Source organism: Stegodyphus dumicola, chromosome 4 (assembly GCF_044657685.1).
Source record: "Stegodyphus dumicola isolate Sdum_Otavi_A_Nest chromosome 4, ASM4465768v1".
NCBI lineage: Eukaryota > Metazoa > Arthropoda > Arachnida > Araneae > Eresidae > Stegodyphus > Stegodyphus dumicola.
Window position 1 is genome coordinate 77,916,013 of NC_140771.1, and position 23,629 is coordinate 77,939,641.

At 31.9% G+C, this 23,629-nt stretch overlaps 1 protein-coding gene across 7 annotated transcripts in view; it reads right to left on the reverse strand.

Annotated features, from left to right (window-relative positions):
• LOC118194037 (rap guanine nucleotide exchange factor 2-like) overlaps nucleotides 1–23,629 on the reverse strand; it is a 648,324-nt gene that overhangs the window by 64,297 nt on the left and 560,398 nt on the right. For all 7 annotated transcript variants that reach the window (XM_085815114.1, XM_085815113.1, XM_085815118.1 and 4 more), the window contains 6 exons: nucleotides 23,492–23,596; nucleotides 23,214–23,404; nucleotides 16,396–16,618; nucleotides 9,258–9,419; nucleotides 7,275–7,382; nucleotides 986–1,189 (listed from right to left, as the gene is read on the reverse strand). In XM_085815114.1, the coding sequence (XP_085671240.1) occupies nucleotides 986–1,189; nucleotides 7,275–7,382; nucleotides 9,258–9,419; nucleotides 16,396–16,618; nucleotides 23,214–23,404; nucleotides 23,492–23,596 (993 nt within the window). The remainder of the gene's footprint in view (nucleotides 1–985; nucleotides 1,190–7,274; nucleotides 7,383–9,257; nucleotides 9,420–16,395; nucleotides 16,619–23,213; nucleotides 23,405–23,491; nucleotides 23,597–23,629) is intronic.

The window sequence follows — 23,629 nt, forward strand, 5'->3', positions numbered from 1 at the left end:
AAAATAAATAAATAAATAAAGGTTAAGTGCCACTGCATATTGAAACTTCATTGCTATTTATTTTCTGTTCAGCTTTCCAAACACTGAAAACAGATATTCACTGGAACAAAGCGCACAATTAAATGCATAAAAGATTCTATCCATAGCAGATTATATTTTAGAAAGATCAAGATGAGACGTCATTGTAATAAATGTTATCAATTTTTATTTAGCAGATTGGTTAAAAAAATTAAGAGTACACATGTATTATTCTATCGCCTATAAAAGTTGGATGAAAGCCCACTTGAGTTAATTATTATTATTATTATTATTATTATTCCCTCTTAATTATTCCCCTTAATTCTGAAGGAACCGACACCTCTTTATCTAATAAACATCAGCATTCAACCTGTTTCATTTTTGTGCTTCATAAAAAAAAAGCTTTCATGAATTTCTACAACTTTGCTGGACTCTCTAATTTTACCAGGAGCTCCATTTAGAATGCTACAAGTACAAACTTCCCACAAGTAACTATTCCAATCTATTACTGTTTTGTCTGCCACATTCTGCTGACCACATCATGCCTACTAATGCACATTTTTCTTTTGGTATAATCCTATAACTTTGAATAAAATCCACTGTTTGTTTTTCTGCAGAAAGTAAATTCCAAATTTTAATTATATCCCCTCCTCCAAAAATGGAGGGAAATGACAGTTAATTCATACAAAAATATAACATGACTTATCCAAAGTCAATGAGGGTGACATTAAATGAAAGGTCAGACTTTCATTTAATGTATGTGTGTTGGTATGTCATGCTTATCCATAAGTGCTACTAAATAACACCACTTGTCACAATTCCCTGGCAAACAGATAATATTTAAGTAACAAAATCAGATGTAGATGCAATGTGTAATGCTGATATTACTGAAAAGCCATATCAAATATTTTTTCTGGATTATAACTTATAGCTGTTAACAAAGAATCAAAATTCAAAATTAATTTACCTGGTCACCTCTTTTCAGTCCAACCTCTTCTGCTTTGGACCCTTTGTCAACCTTAGACACAAAAACACCAAATCCTCTTTCATAGCCACCAAGGATATGAAAATGCAATACTTCATCTCGAGTTGATCTGGCCAAAGTGACGGTTCTGTTGCGAGCTTTAGTGGCACAGGCAATATTAAGCAGCCTCAGTTGGCTTTGCATTTTCTGCAATATATACAAAATTTTAATATTAAATGCTATAAGAAACTTATCTAAATGCATAAGGAAAATATCCAGAGCAATACTAAAAAATAAAAGTATTATTTGCATCGCTGTAATTTAAGATGCCTTTGTCCATCATAACTTCATCTTTGTGGAAGACGTGTAAATACAGTAAACCCTTGCCGAACATGGGGTTGTGTCATTCACATGTTGAACATATAGCAAATTCGCTTTCTGCACAGTTAACTTTCTTTGGGGGGGGTAGAAAGGGTTAGGTATAGTTTATATAAGTATTATATTTCATGAAAATGTAAATATGAATTATAATTAAGTGCAGTGTCTTATGTTGAACTGCTTCCAAAATGCTATTTTGTGCCATGCTTTCCTTCATTTAGTGCTTGTTTGCAGAAACATATAAATGCCTGATATAATATTTGAATATTTTTCTGATTCCTTGATCCACTGGTTGGATTAAAGAAGTGATACTCAATGGAAAGAATGAAATCTTTGCATTTGGATGCAATGTTGTGAGGGATTTATACTGTGTTCTGGAGCATTACCGAGAATTAGGAGAATCTTAAAACTCAAGTTTTGCTATGCAATGTGTGACTTCTTTAATGAATAAATTTTCAACTCGGTCATTAGAGAACCATCATAATACAACCGACAATCTGCAGCATATCACGTATAATTCAAATTCTTGCAATGAAAATGTTAAATGGAGACAATTAAGAGAACACATATACATAAAACTGAGTTCCAAAAATCTGTATTCGGTTAATGTTTACTGTAATGTGCATTTATGCACTTTCGTTGACGATGGACAATGAATGATGTTCAGCTCCCTTTTTTTGTTCCAGTAGGATTATTTCATTCCTATTGTAAATCTCAAGAATTACACATTTTGCACACTTTGTTCAACCTAACATAATAAATGATTTCATTAATAAAAAAAGCTGAGCCCTTAAGTTTTCTCTAATTGACTGCAATATCACAAAATGTTTTTATCATTGTTTATTAATGCAGTTTAAAATTTTAGGAAATAAGTTATATTATGATTTCAATGTATTAATGATATTTCACATAAGCATTAACCAATTTAGGAAGTGACAAATGACTGATTTAGGAGCTGAAAATTAATTGATATTAAATGAAAATGCAGGTGAATTTATGCAAACTGCAGCATGTTCATTCAAATATAACTGATCTTTTTATGTTCAGGATCAAAATTTAGGCTACTGCCAATATATATTTATATATATAATCCTTTAATTAATTTTAAGGGCCATTTTCATTTCAAAGTTGCATATTAGCCTTTTAGTGCGAAGAATTACGACTTTAACTACCAAATTTCTGTATTTTTTCCATTTCACTTGCTTTTGGCCAAATTAGAAAATTCTTTGCATTTCACCATTTTGTTTAAGTACTTACTTTTAAAAGCAACTAGTCTTGAACAAGGGCCATTTTAAAAGAGTTGCCTCTTTCTTCACCCTTCCTTCCCATTTGTTGCCCTTAAGTTTTTTCCCCACCACAAATAGGTACCATTGGCTGCTGCGATATTACGCTTAGTTTCTTCTTCTACGTCATCTCACCCAATTGGGGAATGTTAGCCCACTTTTCTATTCTGGTAGCACTCCTATCTTTTCTAGCAATTTTAATTTCTAGCAATAGTAACTTTTTCTAGCAATCTTTTTTCAAATTTTAGCTTACTTTTATCTTAGAAGGCAGTCGTATCGGACACAGGTATGTCAGTCTTTTTCTTTTTTCTGCAATAATTCTTTGCCTTTGGTCTTAACAAGACCCCTTTTAGTGTCATTTAAATTTCAATTATTTACATTTTAACAAAGCATTTATTTTCATTTTTACAAAATTTTTATTCTTTGATTTGATAGGGCCATCCCTTAAAATGATGTATATTTTTATGACTTGGCACCTTTTACGCTGTTTTTTTTAGATGTACATTTGCCAACACAGGCTATTAGTATAGGTTTTTCATACATCTGTTTTAAGATTAAAAATTTTTTTGCAAGGAAATTTTTCTTGATTTAATTTCGATTTTGTTCTTTAAATGCTTTTTTGAATCTAATTTCCTGGCACGACGAGAAAAGGAATGAAGCTATTGAGACTTAGCTAGAATAAGATAAATTAACTTAATAATTTTAATTATGAATTACCGCTTTCAGTCTCAATTGTTTTGTTCAATGAAACGTGCCATTTGTCATTAGCTAAATTGAAGATTTAAAGTCACTTTTTTTCTTGATAAGTCTGTCTGAAACCTCGAATTGAGCTAATTTACCTTTGTTTACAATTTTTTGTAAGTAATTTCTTTGTTTTTAAAATGTTTGTGATTTTTAAGCATACTAAATGTGATGCAGTAGTTTAAGTTTTTTTAAAAAAATTTAATTTCCAATTTTGTTTTTGTAGTTTATTTTATTTTTGTAGTTATTCAGGTAGATTGTTTCGCATATAATTAAACTGCTTAAGTTTAGTATAATTGTTTTTACTTGGTATTAAAAATAAGTTTTGGAATTGCAATATCAAATGTGCTTCAAAGCTTTAGCTCAGCTTGACTGAACCCTTCTTTGCGACCTATATATATATATATATATATACATATATATAAAAATTGTAGAAAGCTCGCCTAAAAGTTACCAAGAGCTGCTGCTCCAAAAGGTTAAATACGTTTTCAAAAATTAATACACATGAAAAGATTTTTAGGCTCATCAAAAATTATTTCTTTGGCAACAAATTACTTTTTGATCATAGTTGAATACAAATAATTTTTATTTACACAGATAAAAAGCTATGTCATTTCAGGCAGGGAAGCACAAGCAATGAGGAATTTTCATGGCAGAAAAGAAAGCGTAGTGCTCGTGACGCAGTATTTATACAAAGTACATACAGAAAGTACTCTAAGCTATGATTGGTTAATTTGAGGTTGTTATATAATCATGGAAGATTCTTGAATTTGGGAGAACAGATGAATTTATGGGGACAGCAGCAAATTTAGCATGTTAATTTTGAGGTCGCCATTTATTTTTTAAAGCAGCTATCATATTTTGTTATACCTTACATATATATATCAACAACTTTAGAAAAACTGGTCTGAGTACACTTATGAGCATTTTAAGAAAAATGTTTCTTAGAACTTACAACTGAAGATCATAAATACTAAATAATGTGCATTAAATCTTTCAAGACAGCATGCATTTGTTCAAGACATTCCTTGGGACAGTGGGGTGTCGAAAGGAATGCTCCTACTTTCTTTTTGATGGGTTTTTGCATTGCTAAGCCTCCCTTTAGGGGGGGGGACATTAAAAAAGTTTTAAGTCCTAATACATCATCATTTTATATTATTACTTAAGCTATCATATATGTTAAAATTAGCATTTAATAGTCTTCTGTCTTTACTTTACATGAAAATGAATTTTAAAAAATTGCTTACTTTATAACTAATTTTTGGATGAGCTATTCAAATTATTCCTAAGTTTTAACTGATAAAACACATTCATAAACTTAAAAATTAATTTTTAAAAAGTATAAGGAAAACTATTTACAAAAAGAAGTAACAAAATCTTTCATTAGAAGTGGAAGGCAGGCACTCAGAGAACTCAATTTCTGACAATATGCCCAAATCAGAATCACTAGAAATACCACTTTATAAAATGAAACATCACTCTTATCCATGTCACTAAGAAGGCTCATTTACAGTGTGAGTACATCCTTCTGTAATAAATAATGCCTTCTCAACATAATAAACTAGAGTCAAGCCCTTCCAAAATAAAAATGGAAGCACAGGAAACATATCCGAAAGCAATGCAAAGTGTGACAGAACTCCACACAGTAACCCTAAAAGACCCTACAAAGTAGTGAAAAAAATTTTTAAAAAGGTGGTGGTGGTGGTGGTGGTGGTGGCGAATTTTATGGTGCATAACTTGGACAGCTTGTAAGTGCCAAACATACAATACTCAAAAACAAGCTACAGTTCAATCCACACATTAATTCTATGCAAGAACTTTGGCATTTCGCCAGAAGGTCTTGAGACTACAAGGAAATGTGGACAGATCTTAGGTTTATACACATATGCATTGGTACATATCTTTTTGTTAGATTATTCAAAGTTGGAAAGGACATGAGTACAGTCTGGGTTTTGAATCATATAAATATTTGGAGTTGCCATATTTGAAAGAAAAATGATTCAGGTCCAACTTCCCCACATACCGCAGAGCCCGACAAAGTAGCGCAGATTCCTGTGTTAGGGCTAGAGATGGACCTATATGCACACTAAAGCCCCACACGCAGGTTTCCCCAAAACAGGTACTCCTGAAAGCTTATCCTCAAGCTGTCGACACTAAGGTCAGAAGACCACCTGATTGACACCAGTGAGAAACACCACAGTGCCTTCCATTTAGCTGAAACAGAGGACAAGAGGACAAAGCAGTGTGTTGGGAACAGTACCTCACTCCTCAAGTAACAGGCTCATCCTTTCCAATGGCACGGGTCTCCACGCACGGCAAACACGTGGGCAGTTTCCTTGCCACTTGAATATAAGAGCTGTAATAGCATGTGATGATGAGCCTAAACCTCCGAAGAGGAAAAGCACAAAGGAAAGAAGGGAAGAAAAAGTTATAGATAAGAGGAGAGGAGATGGACAAGAGGATAAATCACTGGGGATCCAGATGATCCCCTGAAAGGAATGATACCTCAGAATTGGCACACCCACACTCGCAGAAAGTAAGCCCCTGAGTGCGAATAAAAAAAGGATTTGGAGGATCAGATATCAGAAATAGGGATCAGAATAGAGATCAGGGATATCAGAAACATGAATATTTATATCAGGTGGGGACTTAAAAGTCTTGTTTGTTTACATTATGCTTCCCTCCTCCCCTGATTGTTTCTCTCATTTCGAGAAGAAGGTCAAATCTATATGTATTTCAAATCCTATTGGCATGCAATGCCATCTGGTGACAAAAGTTATAGTTTTTAAAATCTTCCAAGACACAAGCATAAATGTATGATGGCCGGGGGTAAGTGAGAAAATGCTCTGGCACACAAATGTGCCAGCCAGGAAATGAGCGCATTTTGTGCTAGCACGTATGAGTAACAGTCACAGCGAAAGGGTTAATAAAAGAACAGAACAACAAACAATTAAAAAAAGAAAAAAGCAAGAAAGAAAAGAAAAAAACATCAAGGAATAAAGTTATTAATTAAAAATCTTTACCTATTCTTTGCATATATTTTTTATTCACTGATTGATTACATAAAATGCATGATATGTATTCATTATTCCACTGTTCTCAAATTGATGAATATATATTTGCTGCATGTAAAAATTATGTAAAATAAACTAACAATCAATTTTAAAGATCGGTTTAGATAAATTTGTAAAAATTTGAAGGAATGAAATTTGAAAATATTTTTTTAAGCAATGTTTCTTATCCTTCAAATAAAGTCATCAATAACAATGAAATTAGTTTCCAATTGCAATTCCAATATTTAAGGTCAATTTAATTAGATAAATTTGTAAAAATCTGAAGCGGTAAAATTTACAAAAAAAATTTATTTAAGCAATATTTCTTATCCTTCAAATAAAGACAACAATAACAATCATTTTAGTTTGTAATTGCAGCAGTACGAGTAAAGTTTCAAGACTGATATAATATGAATGTACAATTTATTCTTCTTTACTACACATTACTAAATATTTTATGAAGAGTAAGCTTATGTAATTTAACTGAAAAATAAACAAAATTTATCTTCACTCAGAGCAATATCAGTTTTTCAGTTACACTCATTTCTGTTTAAATTAAACATAAGAAAAATCCTGAAAATTCCTATGCCCTTTCTTTGGCATTGAGAAATGAATCCATATACTTGATTTTACTAACTACTTTACTATACTATATTTAATTGTTTCAACAGTTCAGTCACAGTAAAATAGTGAGAAAAATAATTTTTGAGAACTTGTATCTATTTACATTTAATTTATAGTTTTATGTATTTACATTTAATTTATAGTTTTATGTCAAGTTAAAAATGACAGTTTCGTCACAATAAGTTTAAATAATTAATGGAAATTAATACTTACTTCTTTTTCTAACCCAGCCTCAAACTTCTCCAGAAATTCCATCATTTCAGGATCCGTTTCGAAATCTGTGAAATGGTTGTTGACCCACAAAAGGACCACTCTGGTAACCTTTAAAATATTGAAAAAAATTTTACTAGACAGAGCTGCTTGTTTGCAATATTTTGAAAATAAATGATAAAATCATTACAGAAACAGGAATTAGATCAGAATTGCATTTCAGGTGAATAAAATATTTATTATCAATGCAAAATCTTTAAAGTGAAAATATCTGATGTGGACAACACCTGACTTCCTTGGATGGCCTGTTCAATTACAAAAATTTTTTGTTGAACTTCATCTAAATTTATTTCCTTGAATTTCATCAAAGATAGATTTATAAATAAGATAGAGAAGTCAGTTGTCACTTCATGGCAAGGTATAAAAAATGAATCTTCAATAAAAATTGTAAAATACAGAAAAACCTAAAACACCAAACATGCTTCCCCCCCCTCCAAATTACAATTAGAATTTCTACACACACACACACACACAAAAAAAAAAAAAAAAAAAATTATCAGATGGCAGGAAGACAAAATTTTCGGTGCAAAAAAACAGTTAACGTATGGTCACACTAGGCAAAAAGACTTTGAAGTTTGTGCACTAAATTAGTTCACTATTCTACTGTTTCAAATGTAACAAACGGCAGCCTGGTTAGGCTTACCTGCACTAATAAATTTTTATCATTTATAAATACTGTATGCAGATTAAGTTAAGACATGAAAACCTTAACTGCAACATAAGAACATCATAATTCAATCACTTTTGAAGCAAAAAATGCACAATTTACCAACATATAAGAATGAAACTGAGCTCATGGAGTAAGTAACAAAGTTTAATATATATGCATGTGGTAAGATTATCCAAATACAGAGCCTGAGATAGGTATAATCTAATCTACTTTATTTATGAATTTACTAAGATGGAATTAAAACATGAAATGAACATTAACGCTGGTAACAGATGAAACTCACATAAACAACATGACTACCCCACAAGGAATTTGAAAGTCCATGACAGACTTTGCATAATACTGAATAATTCTCGCACACTCAGTCTCTAACAGTCCTCGAAGATCCAACCATTACGGTATTCATCTTACAGGCACAGAAGCTCATGTTTCAAAAGAATGCATCTATTATCCTCCATGGCTAGCTTAAGTCAAGTATCGTCCACTTGGACCCAGAACAAAATCCTCAAAAGAAACCTTCTGTTCCTGATCAGGTTTGATATTCGTTTGCATCTAGGTGTCGTCTCCGCACCTCCACTGCGCTATGCTGGCGATAGATCACGTGTTGGACGACTCAACGTTGGTAGTTGATGAGTACACTCCCCATACATATATATGTGTGTGTACAATATAAAATAAGAAAATAAATCTAATAAATTACTAACTTAATTAGAAATAGCTCTTTAAACTTCTTCTTTACATTTTTATAAGTCTTCCTTCTAGCATTTGCAATGCATCCAAATTTCTCTCGACAGCATTATTTCTAGATATGACTTAATAATGCTGATGATAAAACTAATTTAGAACTTAAACAAAAACTTTCTCTTAATAAGCGACTTAAACCAAAACCTTCTCTTAGTGAGCTTGCATACTGGATAACTGTGCACTTTGCTTGTATCTCTATTCTTGCTAAGATGCTGCTTGAAGCTGTTCTTCATAATGCAACAACATACAAAATGTACCTGTTCTGAAGCAGGCACAATTAGTGTGCCAAGTAAATTGACCTGGAAAGTCAATTGAAATAAAAATTAATATTTAATCAGTTCCAAATGGCAAGCTTGCTTTTCAGTATGGATCAACATTCTACACCACCAATATTTCAAAGTCTGTTTTCATTACAATTTAGCCAACATGATTTGAAATCCATTGGGGTTTCCCCACACAGATTCAAAATGCATAAATACATATATAAACAATATTCTGATCACATGACTTACCTTATCCCTGAGATTTGCATCTGCAAACCACCTAAGAAGATTTTCTGTGATACTGAGAGGATTTGAAATAAATGTTCGATAGGTAAGTAGAAAATCTTCGACGTAACTCGGATCTAAAGCATTATCTTCAACCAAATGGGCCATTAATCGTTCAACAGTACCCTAAAAATATTTTATAATACATGATTATTGTTTGCAGAAGTAAGTTAATAGAATTTCACTCTCCATGAAAATACTTTTATTTTCATAGCTCAGTACACTATGAAGACTGTGTACATAGTGTAAGTAAATATTTTTACAACTAAGCCATTAACAATTAAATGAGCAAATTCTTAACAATTCCAACAATGTGTTTTTAATAGTATTTGAATTTTTCTTTTTCATTTATCATGATTTTAGATTGAGCTCAGGAACACATTAAAATTATTTCTGTGGTGATCTACAGGAAACAATGTACGGCATAATGAATCTTTTTTATAACAAATGCATAGCAGTCAACTTATATATGAAATATATACGAAATATGAAAAACTATGAGTTTCTAGAAGGTTTCTGTGCTGCACAGAGGCATCATTCTAAAAGAATTCTAAACTACTTTTAATTCACTTCATCAATAATGCATGATTCAGTTTACTGAACTATTTATTTCTTTGATGTAAAATGAATTAATATGTTTAATGTTTAAATGCTTTAAATTTTGTTATTAGGCTAATTTCATTGTAATTTACTTACACACTTATACTGAGAAATTTCTACGTAGAAAAGAAAAGTTTTAATTTATCACAGTACTTTTAATTAAAAAATTTATTAACCTTTTCACGACGGTGCACCTTTGTTTAAGACGCTCGTGCGGGATGGAAGGGAATCGAAGGCAGTCACTGTACAGGATGGAGGTTTTGCATTGCTAAGCCTAGTTTTATTTTAAAAAATCAGAAAAAAAAAGTTTTGCTTCTAGCATTGCAATTTTTGGTATCGTTTTAGATTATTACTTGAGCTCTTATATATATATTAAAATTAGCACTTAATAATGTTTTTTTTTCCTTTATTTTACATGAAAATATATTAAAAATTGTTTATCTTGTAAAATAATTTTTGGAAGTGCTATTCAAATTATTCCAGAGTTTTAAATGATAAACTCCATCAATAAAGTTTAAAATTGATAAAACAACACAATAAAGACTATTTACAGTAAGAAGTAACAAAATTTAAAATGAAGACTGAGTGTGGTAAATCTCAAAGCATGGAGAAGTATCACTTTCTAACTCTCAGAAAAAGTATCACTTTATAACTCTTTAGAAAATGAATTATCACTCACATCTGTGTTAATAAATGGTTCATTGACCATACGAGGGTATTCTGCCTCTGATAAATAGTGCCTTCCCGCCATAATAGACTGGAGGTGAGGCTTTCCGAAATAAAAAGAGAAGAAATGAAAATAAAGGCAATGCAAAACGTAACAATACTCCACATACTAATCCTAAAAGAACATACATAGTAAAGGAAAAAATAGAATAAAAAAGGAATTGGATAAAAATCAGACACGCGAATGTTTTGATTAGCACGCAGCGATTTAAAGAGCTCACCTCTGTTTATGCTTTCCCCTCCCCCCCATCCTCGCAACAGCTGATGAGTAAAATACCTAAGTCAAGCAGAATATATCAAACTCAAGGTCAGAAACCTAAAACTGTGTTCATTTCAAAAGTAATGGACATAGGATGCAATCTAGTGGCCTTCCTAAAAACGTTCCAGCTTAAAATGCGTATACGCATCACCTGTCCTCTGAATGCAATCTCTAGTGATGCGTGGATGGGACACCCAGCTGTAACAGATGTTCTTAGGGAATGCGTATATGGGATGCCCGTCCTGAAAGGGTTAATAATTTTAAAAAATAATTAATTCAAAAAATTAATAATTAATTGATTCAAAGTTGTGGGTTTTAATTTGTTAACGTTAATCCAACTTGATAAAATCCATAATTGAGAATTTCTTCTATATTTGGGGGGAGGGGGGGACTTAGAAGTTGGCTTAGCTTACTTGTGTTAAATTTAAATGATATGTATAAAAACAGAATGAAATACAGTCAAAAGTCTTTAATCCGGACTCGTCGGAACTTCGGCGATTCCGAATTATCAATTTTTCCGGATTATAGATCATCAGTTAAAATCTGGTAAGATGGCATGCAGAAATTTTAAAATTAAAAATATGAAACCCTAATTTGTGAAATAAAGAGCAATTATGATCTAAAGGGTATCAAAATTTACAACAAAAAAAGCTTAATATTTATTTATTTACTTTATTAAACATTTCTTTCAATGCACGCATGCATAAAGCATACATTACGCATAGTCAAAATTAGAAAATTGCAACCAGAAAACTATTTGATGAGTACTTGTGATATTTATAATGACGAGGAATTTCATTTAAATCATATCAAAGACGGAATAGATCGAGATGAAATACTAAATTTAGTAAGGAATTATAAGCTGAATAAAATAAAAACATCTGCTCTGAAGATAAGGATAGCGCTGACAGATCAACTTCCAGTTCATTGCACGCCACGACGCATTATGCGTTGACGCATGTGCAGAAAGTTTGTAGCTTTGAGGTCCGGATTATGGGTGTCCGGATTAACGACTTTAGACTGTATACATCTAGAGTTCACTGTGTAAAAACAGAATTAAGTGTACATCTGCATGCAAGAAGGTGGATCTGTTTGCATAAGATGTACTAAACAATGTTGAGACCTTAATAACTGATAAAAACTCAACAGCCGAAATTATTCAGTTACAAAGAATTAAAAATTAATACAGCATTTTAAGACCATTCTAAACCAACTTATCACAAAAAAGAGGAAGGAAACGCTTACTGTTAATAATTGCTTATATATTACATTTCATACAACTGAAAACAATTTTTAAAATGAAAAATTTCATTCAATTAGACTAAATTATTTTCCCAATAGTAATACGCAATTTGTTTTATACAGCAAAAATAAATAAATAAATAAAACCATACAGATAAATAAGATTATCAAGAGAACTTAGCACTAATTTAAAACACTAAGTAGTAAGCGCAGGTAACCGTGCTACGCCCGAGGCTATAGGGGGCGTGGCCTCCGCCATCTTGGATTACGTAACAACCGAAAGTGACGATACCAGCGCCATCTTGGATTCCTTCCCGCGTTGGAATGACATCATCAAAGTTTCGTGGTGTGGCAACGATCTTTTCAAAGTTTTTATTTTTGTGGCAACGACACTATTTTTCAAAGTTTTTATTTTTTGTGGCATCGAATATATATTTTTAGATTTTGTGGCAACGAACTCTTGAACCACGTGTTTGGAATGACATCTCTTTTAATTTATTATTTTTAATTATTTGTCACATGATTAATATTAGTTTGATATTTGATTAATATTAATACTATTTTGTATGTCATTAATTTTACTTATTTACTCTTTTTAATAAGTATCTTAATTATTTAGTACGTCATTATTTAATTAATCACTTTTAATGAATTTTTGTGGAAATTAATATTATTTTCCCTGAATTTTAAAAGTAACTCCACGGCTGAGATTCGAACTCGCTATCTTTGGGATGGGAGTCTAGCGCTTTACCGCTCGGCTACCCGGTCCTCTTATCAGACTTGTTATTTGAAACCCTCTTTGGCCCTTTGACTTTTTGCACCATTGATGACATAAGGCTGAAAGTCTGAGCATGCGCTTCATTTGTTTTTACACGACGGCTAGGATTTCTTTTGGCTTCTTAATCATTACTTTATTCATTGCTGTTTTAAATGTAAGATTTTCCCACAGTTTAATTTTTTTTTTATTATTAAGATATTTTTAATTGTTTTCATTTTTCATCTTATTCTTACTATTTTTTTAGTTAATTTATTAATTTTTGATTTCATTTTTTCCCCTTTCCCAAACATAAATTTTATTTTTAACTTTCGCAAATTGACGTTTACTTCCCCAAAAGTGAACTTAAATTTTCTTTTTACTTTTTATCTTGCAAAGTTTATTTTTTTATATTTAATTTTCTTTTTGGTTTTACAAAAGTAATATTTATTTTTACGAATTGAATTTTTCCTTTTCACTTTTTTATTTTGCAAAAGTTTTTTTTTCTTCAAAAATTTATTCCTTTTTGTATTTTTACTTTACTTTATTTTAATTTTTTTTTTTTTTTTTGGTTTTACAAAATTAACATTTATTTTTACAAATTTAATTTTCCTTTCTGCTTTTTATTTAAAAAAAAAAGGTGTTACTATATTTTTAACTTAATTTTTTACAAAAGTAATATTTAGTTTCATAATTTTAATTTTTTGAGTTTTTTGTTTACACAAATGCAGTTTTGTTTTTTCCCTTATGCATTTTACTTCCAAAAGTAAATTTTATTTTTTTTCCCTTTCCCTTAATTTTTTTTGTTACATTTTTATTTTACCCTTAATTATTTTTCCCCCTTGTTTTAGTAATGTATCACAACTATGTAGGAGTCATTTGTCAGGTATGATAAATTAAATTTCGTTCTCAAAAGGCTGTAAGAGTTCAGTGCTAAATAAATTATTGACAATGTGAAATATGGGTCTTTTTCAGTTAAGTTACAATAAATACGTTAAAAATATTCCAAGTTAACAAATTTTTATATTCTAAATTGGGAAAAAGGCAATAAAGTTTCATTTCCATGGCTGAATATTAATTCCATGTGTATTATAGACATTAAGTTCTCCTTCACAAAATGTGACTATAATTCAAATTTAAAATAATACGACACAATGTGGATATTCTTCTCTGTAGTTAAAATATAATTCAATCTTCTGTACCTTGTTAAGAGAGTTAGGCTGTGATAAGTTGAAATAGAGTAGTGTTTATAAAGTTCTGCGGTAAATGGTGGAATCATATTAAGAATCCGAGTGACGTTTTCACATGAAGGAAAAAATCAAGGTTTCAGTGTATGTTTGGTGATTTAAGTAGGATATGTGCAAGAAAATACAAGATATTTTTGTAAAATATTTCAAAGAGTTAGCAAAATTTGTGTTAGTAGTATAAATGAATCTTACTGAATAAAAGGGAGTGTTCTGAATATATATGTATAAATGTCTGTAGAGTAAAATAAGAAGAAATGAAGTACTATTAGTATGTATCTAAACTTAACTGGGTAGAAATGCTCCATGCATTGGTTTGAGTGGCTTTATACCATGAAAATTTATTGCTCCTTATAAGATTTATTTAAAGACAGTAGGTCTTACAATAAAGAAACATGTGTAAGTCTGTATTTATTATGGGGAAAAGGAATCAGAAATACAACATGAATATGTTTTATAAGTTAAATATAAGGGTAAATGTGTAAATGGAAAGTGTAAAAATTACATTTGTCAGACATAGATTGGTGAATCCTTTGAATGAAAGTAAGACCTGTAAAAGGGAATCAACAAAGTTTTGTATAGTTAGTAAAATACATTAGAAGGAAAAGTTCTGAGTATCTCCAAATTAGTAGTAAAAAGTAAGAAATGTAGTATTCCAGTTAAACTGTATAGAAAGAGCATTGTGTATATTGGCTTAATGTTACAGAAAATATTATCTAGTGAAGTTATCTGCATGTAAATTCCAGCTTAAAATTTCAAAGACGGAGAAATGTAGGTAAGTTTACTTTTGGAGAAATGGAAGTGTAACATGATGTTGTATTTAAAACAAGGGGGAAAAATAATTAAGGGTAAAATAAAAATGTAACAAAAAAAAATTAAGGGAAAGGGAAAAAAAATAAAATTTACTTTTGGAAGTAAAATGCATAAGGGAAAAAAACAAAACTGCATTTGTGTAAACAAAAAACTCAAAAAATTAAAATTATGAAACTAAATATTACTTTTGTAAAAAATTATGTTAAAAATGTAGTAACACCTTTTTTTTTAAATAAAAAGCGGAAAGGAAAATTAAATTTGTAAAAATAAATGTTAATTTTGTAAAACCAAAAAAAAAAAAGTTTAAACAAAAAATTAAAATAAAGTAAAAATACGAAAAGGAATAAATTTTGGAAAAAAAAAAAAAACTTTTGCATAATAAAAAAGTGAAAAGGAAAAATTCAATTCGTAAAAATAAATATTACTTTTGTAAAACCAAAAAGAAAATTAAATATAAAAAAATAAACTTTGCAAGATAAAAAGTAAAAAGAAAATTTAAGTTCACTTTTGTGGAAGTAAACGTCAATTTGCGAAAGTTAAAAATAAAATTTATGTTTGGGAACGGGGAAAAAAATGAAATCAAAAATTAATAAATTAACTAAAAAAATAGTAAGAATAAGATGAAAAATGAAAACAATTAAAAATATCTTAATAATAAAAAAAAAAAATTAAACTGTGGGAAAATCTTACATTTAAAACAGCAATGAATAAAGTAATGATTAAGAAGCCAAAAGAAATCCTAGCCGTCGTGTAAAAACAAATGAAGCGCATGCTCAGACTTTCAGCCTTATGTCATCAATGGTGCAAAAAGTCAAAGGGCCAAAGAGGGTTTCAAATAACAAGTCTGATAAGAGGACCGGGTAGCCGAGCGGTAAAGCGCTAGACTCCCATCCCAAAGATAGCGAGTTCGAATCTCAGCCGTGGAGTTACTTTTAAAATTCAGGGAAAATAATATTAATTTCCACAAAAATTCATTAAAAGTGATTAATTAAATAATGACGTACTAAATAATTAAGATACTTATTAAAAAGAGTAAATAAGTAAAATTAATGACATACAAAATAGTATTAATATTAATCAAATATCAAACTAATATTAATCACGTGTCAAATAATTAAAAATAATAAATTAAAGAGATGTCATTCCAAACACGTGGTTCAAGAGTTCGTTGCCACAAAACCTAAAAATATATATTCGATGCCACAAAAAATAAAAACTTTGAAAAATAGTGTCATTGCCACAAAAATAAAAACTTTGAAAAGATCGTTGCCACACCACGAAACTTTGATGATGTCATTCCAACGCGGGAAGGAATCCAAGATGGCGCTGGTATCGTCACTTTCGGTTGTTACGTAATCCAAGATGGCGGAGGCCACGCCCCTATAGCCTCGGGCGTAGCACGGTTACCTGCGCTTACTACTACAGTATCAAATGAAAGACTAATTTTGTCAAATATTTTCTTACCCTTATGACAATGTGTCCTCTTCGACTTCCACCATCAAGAACCCTATGTTCAGTGACTAGTACAACCTCACCATCTTCTTCATGCTTCCTGGTATTTTCTTCACCTTGATGCAGAATTCTATAGTAATCACTTTGTGCAATGCAGACAAATTGGCAGTCATCGACTTTTGTTCGCATGACACCTTGATGATACATTTTTTCTGTTGTTGGAGTGATGCCAAAACTGAAAAAGCAACACATCATTGAAGATGCTGTTACACATCAGATTTATACTGTTCATAAAGAACAAAAATATGATTATCAGGAAGTTATTCAGTGATCAGCATACTGAAGAAAACTATTAAGAAGTGAATTATTATAATGGTATATCACATTTAAATTATAGCAGAACCATTACTTTGTATTATACACTATGAATCAAAAGGAATCATTTTCCTCATCTCCTGCTATAGGAGTTCTCCGCGATATCCTTTTATCAACAGTGACACTGCTTAACCAGTATAGCGGTTAGTTACGCGGGTTGCCATATCAACGAGCCTGGGTTTCAACCCCAGAAAAGACATAGATACTAAAGAAGAGAGGCGGGAGACTACTGGACCAAACTCAGGGTGTTCTCTCTCAAAACTGGGGCAGAGTTGCACAGTTAGTGCAGTGAAACTATACTTATATACCAATGGTGAATTTCTGCAGTTCTTCTCAATTTTACCAGCACCTATCAACACAACCACATTTTTAGATTATTTGTTCCAAGACCAAAGACCAAAAAATTACCAACTTTTCTTATTTAATTGTTTTAATTTGCATTCTGTTTCAAGACTGATTTCCTGGTTTATACTTCATGTGTCTGATTTTAATTTCTTCATGTTACATAGTTAGTCACTTTTAATACCTTTATATTCTATTCTATTATGTATTATATTCTATTCTATTATGTCACTTTTAATACCTTTATATTCTATTCTATTATGTGTGATAGTAAGATAAAAAAAAAAGCTGATGTGTACACTGCATGACTTCCTTGTACGGAATATTAAATTATATACAATTTTTCCTGCATTTCATTTAAACTTATTTCCTTGAATTTCATTAGAGATACATTTCTCATTCAATTAATTCATTTCTCATTTTGCAACAAGGCAAAAATACATAAAAACTCAAAATATTTTCATTAAAAATTGAAAGATACAGAGAAACATAAAACACCAATTACAGTTAAGACAATTAAAAAAACAAATTTTACAATTAAAATTACAGTTTCTGTGCAAAAATAAGCAATTTAGCCAGCCGGCAAGAAGGCAGAATTTTCAGTGCCCAAAACTAAAACTTTCCTTTCGGTCCCACCTCAGCAAAAAGACACTTGAAGGTGCAGAAAGTATTAATACACTATTCTGCCAAGTTTCAAATGTAAACAAATATGGCTGCTATAGTAAAAAAAAATTATGCTTAGGCACAACTAACCAACTTTTATATTGTTGATAATTTTACAAATAATGCATGCAGATTTACTAAAGGTACAAATACCTTAACCAGATGATAAGAACAACATAATATTAAGACACAATAACACACTGAACAAATACTAATTCAGAAGTCAAACAACAAAAACCAGCATCATATTTTCAAATTTTCACAGGACTAGTTTCGATGGTTTTACCGAACCATCATCCTCAGCTGCAAAGGCGCAAATGAACGAGATAGGATATAATGATTAGATTAGATAAGAAAGCCTGGACAGAAAATAAGCTAGTAGCGCCATCTGTTGATGAAACCAGAAGTAAAACATAATTTCTTTAAAAGCCGAAGGCAAAGATGGATTGGAATTAGGATAGTTAACTAGAACAGAAAGATTTTTTTGAATGTGAAATGCCTCTAGAAAATCCAGTTCTCCAATGGAAGATGTTTTTTGAATAATTTTGGCAGCAGAAAAATTAAAAGTGTGATTTTCAGACCATCAATGTTGGGCAACAGAAGACTTCTGTGTTTCCTTTTTTCTAACATATGCCTCACGTTCCTTGATGCGAAATTTTAAGGCTCTCTTAGTCTGGCCAATGTAAATTAAATCACACTGGGAAGGAATCCTATAAATACCCCAGGAATTCATATCCCGAATGGGGTCCTTGAGTATGGAACTCGGAATTTTATTGATGGGAAAATAAACGACCCGAAAATTAAATTTCTGCAAAATATGTGCCACTTTATAGCTAGAGTGTGCCTTTTAGTGTGTTGAGATGAGGATTTTTTAACTGCTTGATTAATAATGTTGGGTGAAAAGCCCCTGCCAATAGCTATTGCTTTTAAATAATTTAGTTCTTCATCAAGAGATAGTTTGGAGAAGAAAACTTGAAGAGCACAGAAAACATAGGACTAAAGTGAAACTAACTTTTGTTTATTCGGATGACATGATTTAAAGTGTGGTGGAGAGCAAACCGATGAAGGTTTACGGTAAACCATAGTACTGAAGTTCGATGTGTTATATGTGACCAGAATGTCGAGAAACGGAAGAGAATTGCAAGTCTCAAGTTCAAAAGTGAACTGAATAGCAGGATCAATGGAATTCATTGTTGAAAGAACTTTATTTAAATAATCTTTATTACCTTCAAACAGGATAAAAGTATCGTCTACGTAGCGGAACCATACCGGGAAGTTTAAAGTTTCAAACAGTTTTGTTCCATAATAATGCATATAGATATCAGCCAGGATGGGACTGAGGGGGCTTCCCATGGCTAATCCCTCAGTTTGCTTGTAATATTTATTTTGGAAAACAAAATGTGTTTGTTTCAAACAGAGTGAGAGAAATTAGCTCATCAATTTCGATGCAAGAGAAATGAAATTTGCGAAGTCTTGTTTCTAGACATCTTAATGCACCCTCCATATTGGTGAATAATGATTTTACATCAAAAGAAACCATGAGTAAATTTCTGGGAGGAATGTTTTTAACCTTTTTTACAAACTCTATTGAATTTTTTATGGTGTAAATGTTATTGTCTAATAGAGTTGAAAATCTAGAAACTAAATATTTAGCTAATGGATACGAGGCAGTACCTAAATTTGATACAATAGGGCGGAAAGGAATACCACTTTTATGAATATTGGGAAGAGCATATAATCTGACACAATTCGCAACAGATGAGATAAGCAAATGTTTTAAGTTGCTTGAAATGATTTGTGAAGATCTGATCACAGTTTTTGTCGTGTTCCTTGTCGCAGTTTTTGTCTTTCCAGTCATGTTTCAAGAATTCTGTTAAACTGCAAACTTGCCTTACTTTGGTCCATCATAAGGGATACACGTCAACAATTGTCCAAAATTGAACATGAGCACTATAAGCTTCATTTGGAACTCACTAATTCATATCCAAAATTCACTGCCCTTGAACAAAAGTCTTGGTATAGAATGGAGAATGCAGTTAACCGTCATAAAAACACCCTTGCAGTTAATTTTTGAAAAATTTCTTTTACAGTCTTCCAGTTCAAGTAGTTCAAAAAACTCTTCCCATTGTAAACATTACGCCAATATTTAATATTTCTAATGTTAGTTTATCAGAAAAACAAGAGGGAATTCTAAAATATAATTTTAACTTCTCACAAACCTGTAAACCAATTCGATTCCAAAGATTGTGGGTCCTATCGAAAAAGCTTTCAAGTTCAGTAAAGTTTCAGATTCACAGAAAGACATGATTAGGCATCTTATCGCTCATAATGTGAAATTCAATAATAAGCCTTTGAAACCAAATCTAACTGAAAGAGAAAAGTGGAATACAGAAAATGAGCCAAAGATAAGGCCAAACAGAGAAAACAAATTTCAGCTAAGATGAAAAAATAACTTCCTGGAAGAAGTAAACCGTCAGATCCTGCCGCAATTCCGATTGTGCTGAGATTCTAGAGGGAATTAATACTTCTTGCAATTTGCACGACCAAACATGACTGTATATATCATCCCCAAACAATCTACAAGTCAGCATTTGAAAGAATAAACTTCTTCATCGACATCTAACGAATAGCTGGAGGACATGAAACCATGATATAAAGATCTCTTCATTTAGATGGGAGCAGGCAGCAGAAAGACGAAAAACTAAAAATTTTTGATTTGTTGGATGCATGCAATTGGCTGGTCATAAAAAAAAACGAACGGTCACCAACAATCCTTCTTAAGCAGTCAATCAGTATTATTGGCCGGTAAACATCCGGAAAAACGTAAACCTCAATCCCATTGAACATCATGGCAGACATTTGACATGTTATACAGAACATTAGTAAATAATAAAAAGCGTAGATCTTGGTTTACATATTCTAAAAACAAGAATGCAATTTTTTGTACACCCTGCAAGATTTATCAGAAACATGGTGCTGGCGTTACACCATACAGCAGGATTCATTAATTGGAAAAAAGTTTTAGCAAGATTAACTGAGCGCGAAGCCTCTAAAATCCACAGAGGTGCATAATTAAGTGGAAAATTCGAGTACAACAAATGAAATCGTGCCAAGGCATTGATCACGACGCTGAGCGACTCATTCATACAGAGAAAGAAAAATTCTATATAATCATAGATGCAGTACTATATCTTTCAACAATCTGTCGTTCTTTTCTTGGGTCTGATGAAATCCCAAGTAGCCTGTTCACAAAGTGTCCTCGACCTAGTGAAGGAAATTTTCCGAATTTAATCTCTCCTCTTGCCAAACATAATTCAACTCTTAAGTACAAGCACCTAACAAAGAGAAAGAAATCATATTTATCCCATATGTGTCTCATACAGAAAAAAATGAGCCAGGTGATTCAATACATAAAAACGTGTGGTGATTGTGTGAGATAAAGGAAAATTTAATTGATTTCATAGAAGTTGGTGGAAAGATAGGAGAATGTATTTCTGAACGCATTGTAGAAAACTAGTGTCTGAATTGACACTTGATGGTTTAGATATTGGACAATGTCGGTGTCAGTCTTACGACAACGGGTCTAATATGCCTGGCATTTCTAAAACAGTACAAGCTAAAATTACAGAAATGAATAAGCTGGATGAATTTGTGCCATGTTTGGCTCACTTCTCGTATTTTGTCAGTATGCATTCTGCTTCGTAGTGCCCGGAAGCAGTTAATCTGTTAGGAATTACTCAGAAAATACTTCGCTTTTTTGTCGGATGCACTACTCGACAGTATATTATTAAAAAATGTACAAAATACAACTTAAAAGGAAGCAGCCAGACGGAATGGTCGGAAAAATATGTGGCTGTGAAAGTCCTTCTAATAAATTTACCGGAAATATTCAAATATTTAAAAGAAATTAAACATATTTCTCTTGATGTGGAATCAAAGCATGAGGTAGGACATCTGTTATATGCTGTGAAAAATTTGAATTTACCCAACCTGAAAATTTGAGCAAATATTTTTCCAGAATTCAATCGAGTAGATACAGAAATTCAAAAGGAATTCCTCTTCCGCGTTCTGTGTAGTTAACGAAAGAAATGATCAAAACTGAGGAATTATAAAAAATGAGAGAAAAATCTTATGGAACATTGGATACAAGAGTCTAAAACGGTAGCCGAAAAAATTGCATTTGAGTCTATTCTGACAAATAAATAATTCAAAAGCCCAAAAAGCAATCTGATGAACTGTTTGAGGACGAATCACGAACACTTCAACCTTTTCAGATCGAAATTTCAGCAAATTAAAACAGACTAAAAAATATCTACGATTATCGGTGAGCAAGAGCGTTTATCAAGTCTCGCGATTCTGACAACCGAAAATCTAACCGCAGATCAAATTATGATGATTCCATGCACTTATTTGCAGAACAAAAGGCTTACAGTGTAAAATTTAAATTTTCGTTTCTAATTCCGCGATATTTTAATAGTGTTAAGGCAGGTAAGAACTTAAAATTACTTATGAAATAGGAAGTATGAAAAACGAGACAGGAAGCACGAATACCCTCAGTAATAGCCCATATTCTGTATAATCTTTTCAGAATACTTCCTTTCGGCAATAGCCCATATTTTGCATGCAATGGTTCCGTTAGTGGCTGAGCAATAAAAGGGGCTGAGCACTAGTAGTTCGGTCCGAGGGTCAAGTATAGGTGAATGGGTTGGCTGTATGAATATCTCCATGATTTTCCCCATGTGTAACATAGATACAAGCCAGGTTTCCTTACAAAGTTTTTTCCATTGAATATTCCTCCTTTTCCCTGCAGAGCCTAATGGCGAAACACATAGTAAATAATCAGACAAATGTCCTCAGCAGAGGCCAAGTGATTAAGATCGCAGTATACTGGTAGTTCGACCTTGTTTGGGTTCAAACCCAAGCAAATAGGCTGGCTACATGGTTTGTTTTCATGGATTTCCTCATGTGTAACGTGAATACAAGCCAGTTTCCTTTAAAAAGTTCCTCCATGAAAGCACCTCTCCTCTAAGTAGATACCAGTCAGTCTCCTTAAAAATTTTTTCCACAAGGCATTCCTCCCTTTCCATGCAGTGCCTAATGGCAAAACACATAGTAAATAATCAAACAAATGTCCTGAGCAGTGGCCAAGTGATTTAGACCGCTGAATACTGGTAGTTCGACCTTGTCTGGTGAACAGTGAATTTCCAAACAACACATGAAATCCTTATGAAAATATTTCCTTATTAAATTTTCTTTAAAATAGGCTTCATAATTTAGTTACAAGGAACAGGGTGGATGAATTTCAAGATTATAGTCAATAACACAAAATACCATATGGATTTATACAAAGAACTCACAGGCATTTAAAAATGATCAATCAGATTTATAACTTAAAATTCTAGCGATAAGTTTTAGTTACTGAGAATTAAAAAAAAAAAAAAATCAGTTACCTGTCACCAAGATGAAGTTCTTCCACTCTTCCATCTGGATACTCAACTTCAACATGGCCATTAACAATCACAGACCAGGAATCTAATTCTTCGCCATCATTCATAACGACTGTTCCCGCTTTCTCTACTACAGCAAAGACCATTACGGCACACAGCGCTCTCCGTATTGTTAATGTCATATTGGCAAATGCCTAACAGAGATAAACAAATTTGATTTGGGAGGGAAAACATAATTATGCAATCAAATAGTTTTTTAACACAAATTTTCTATGGCTTACTGGCAAATGTTGCATGAACTCTAGTAATACTTCGATATCATCTTCTGTTCGCTCACAAGGGTCTTTCTCTAAACACTCCCTCACTGTGTCCCTGACTGTAAGACTCTAAAATCATAAGAAGTCATCAAGAAAAGCAAC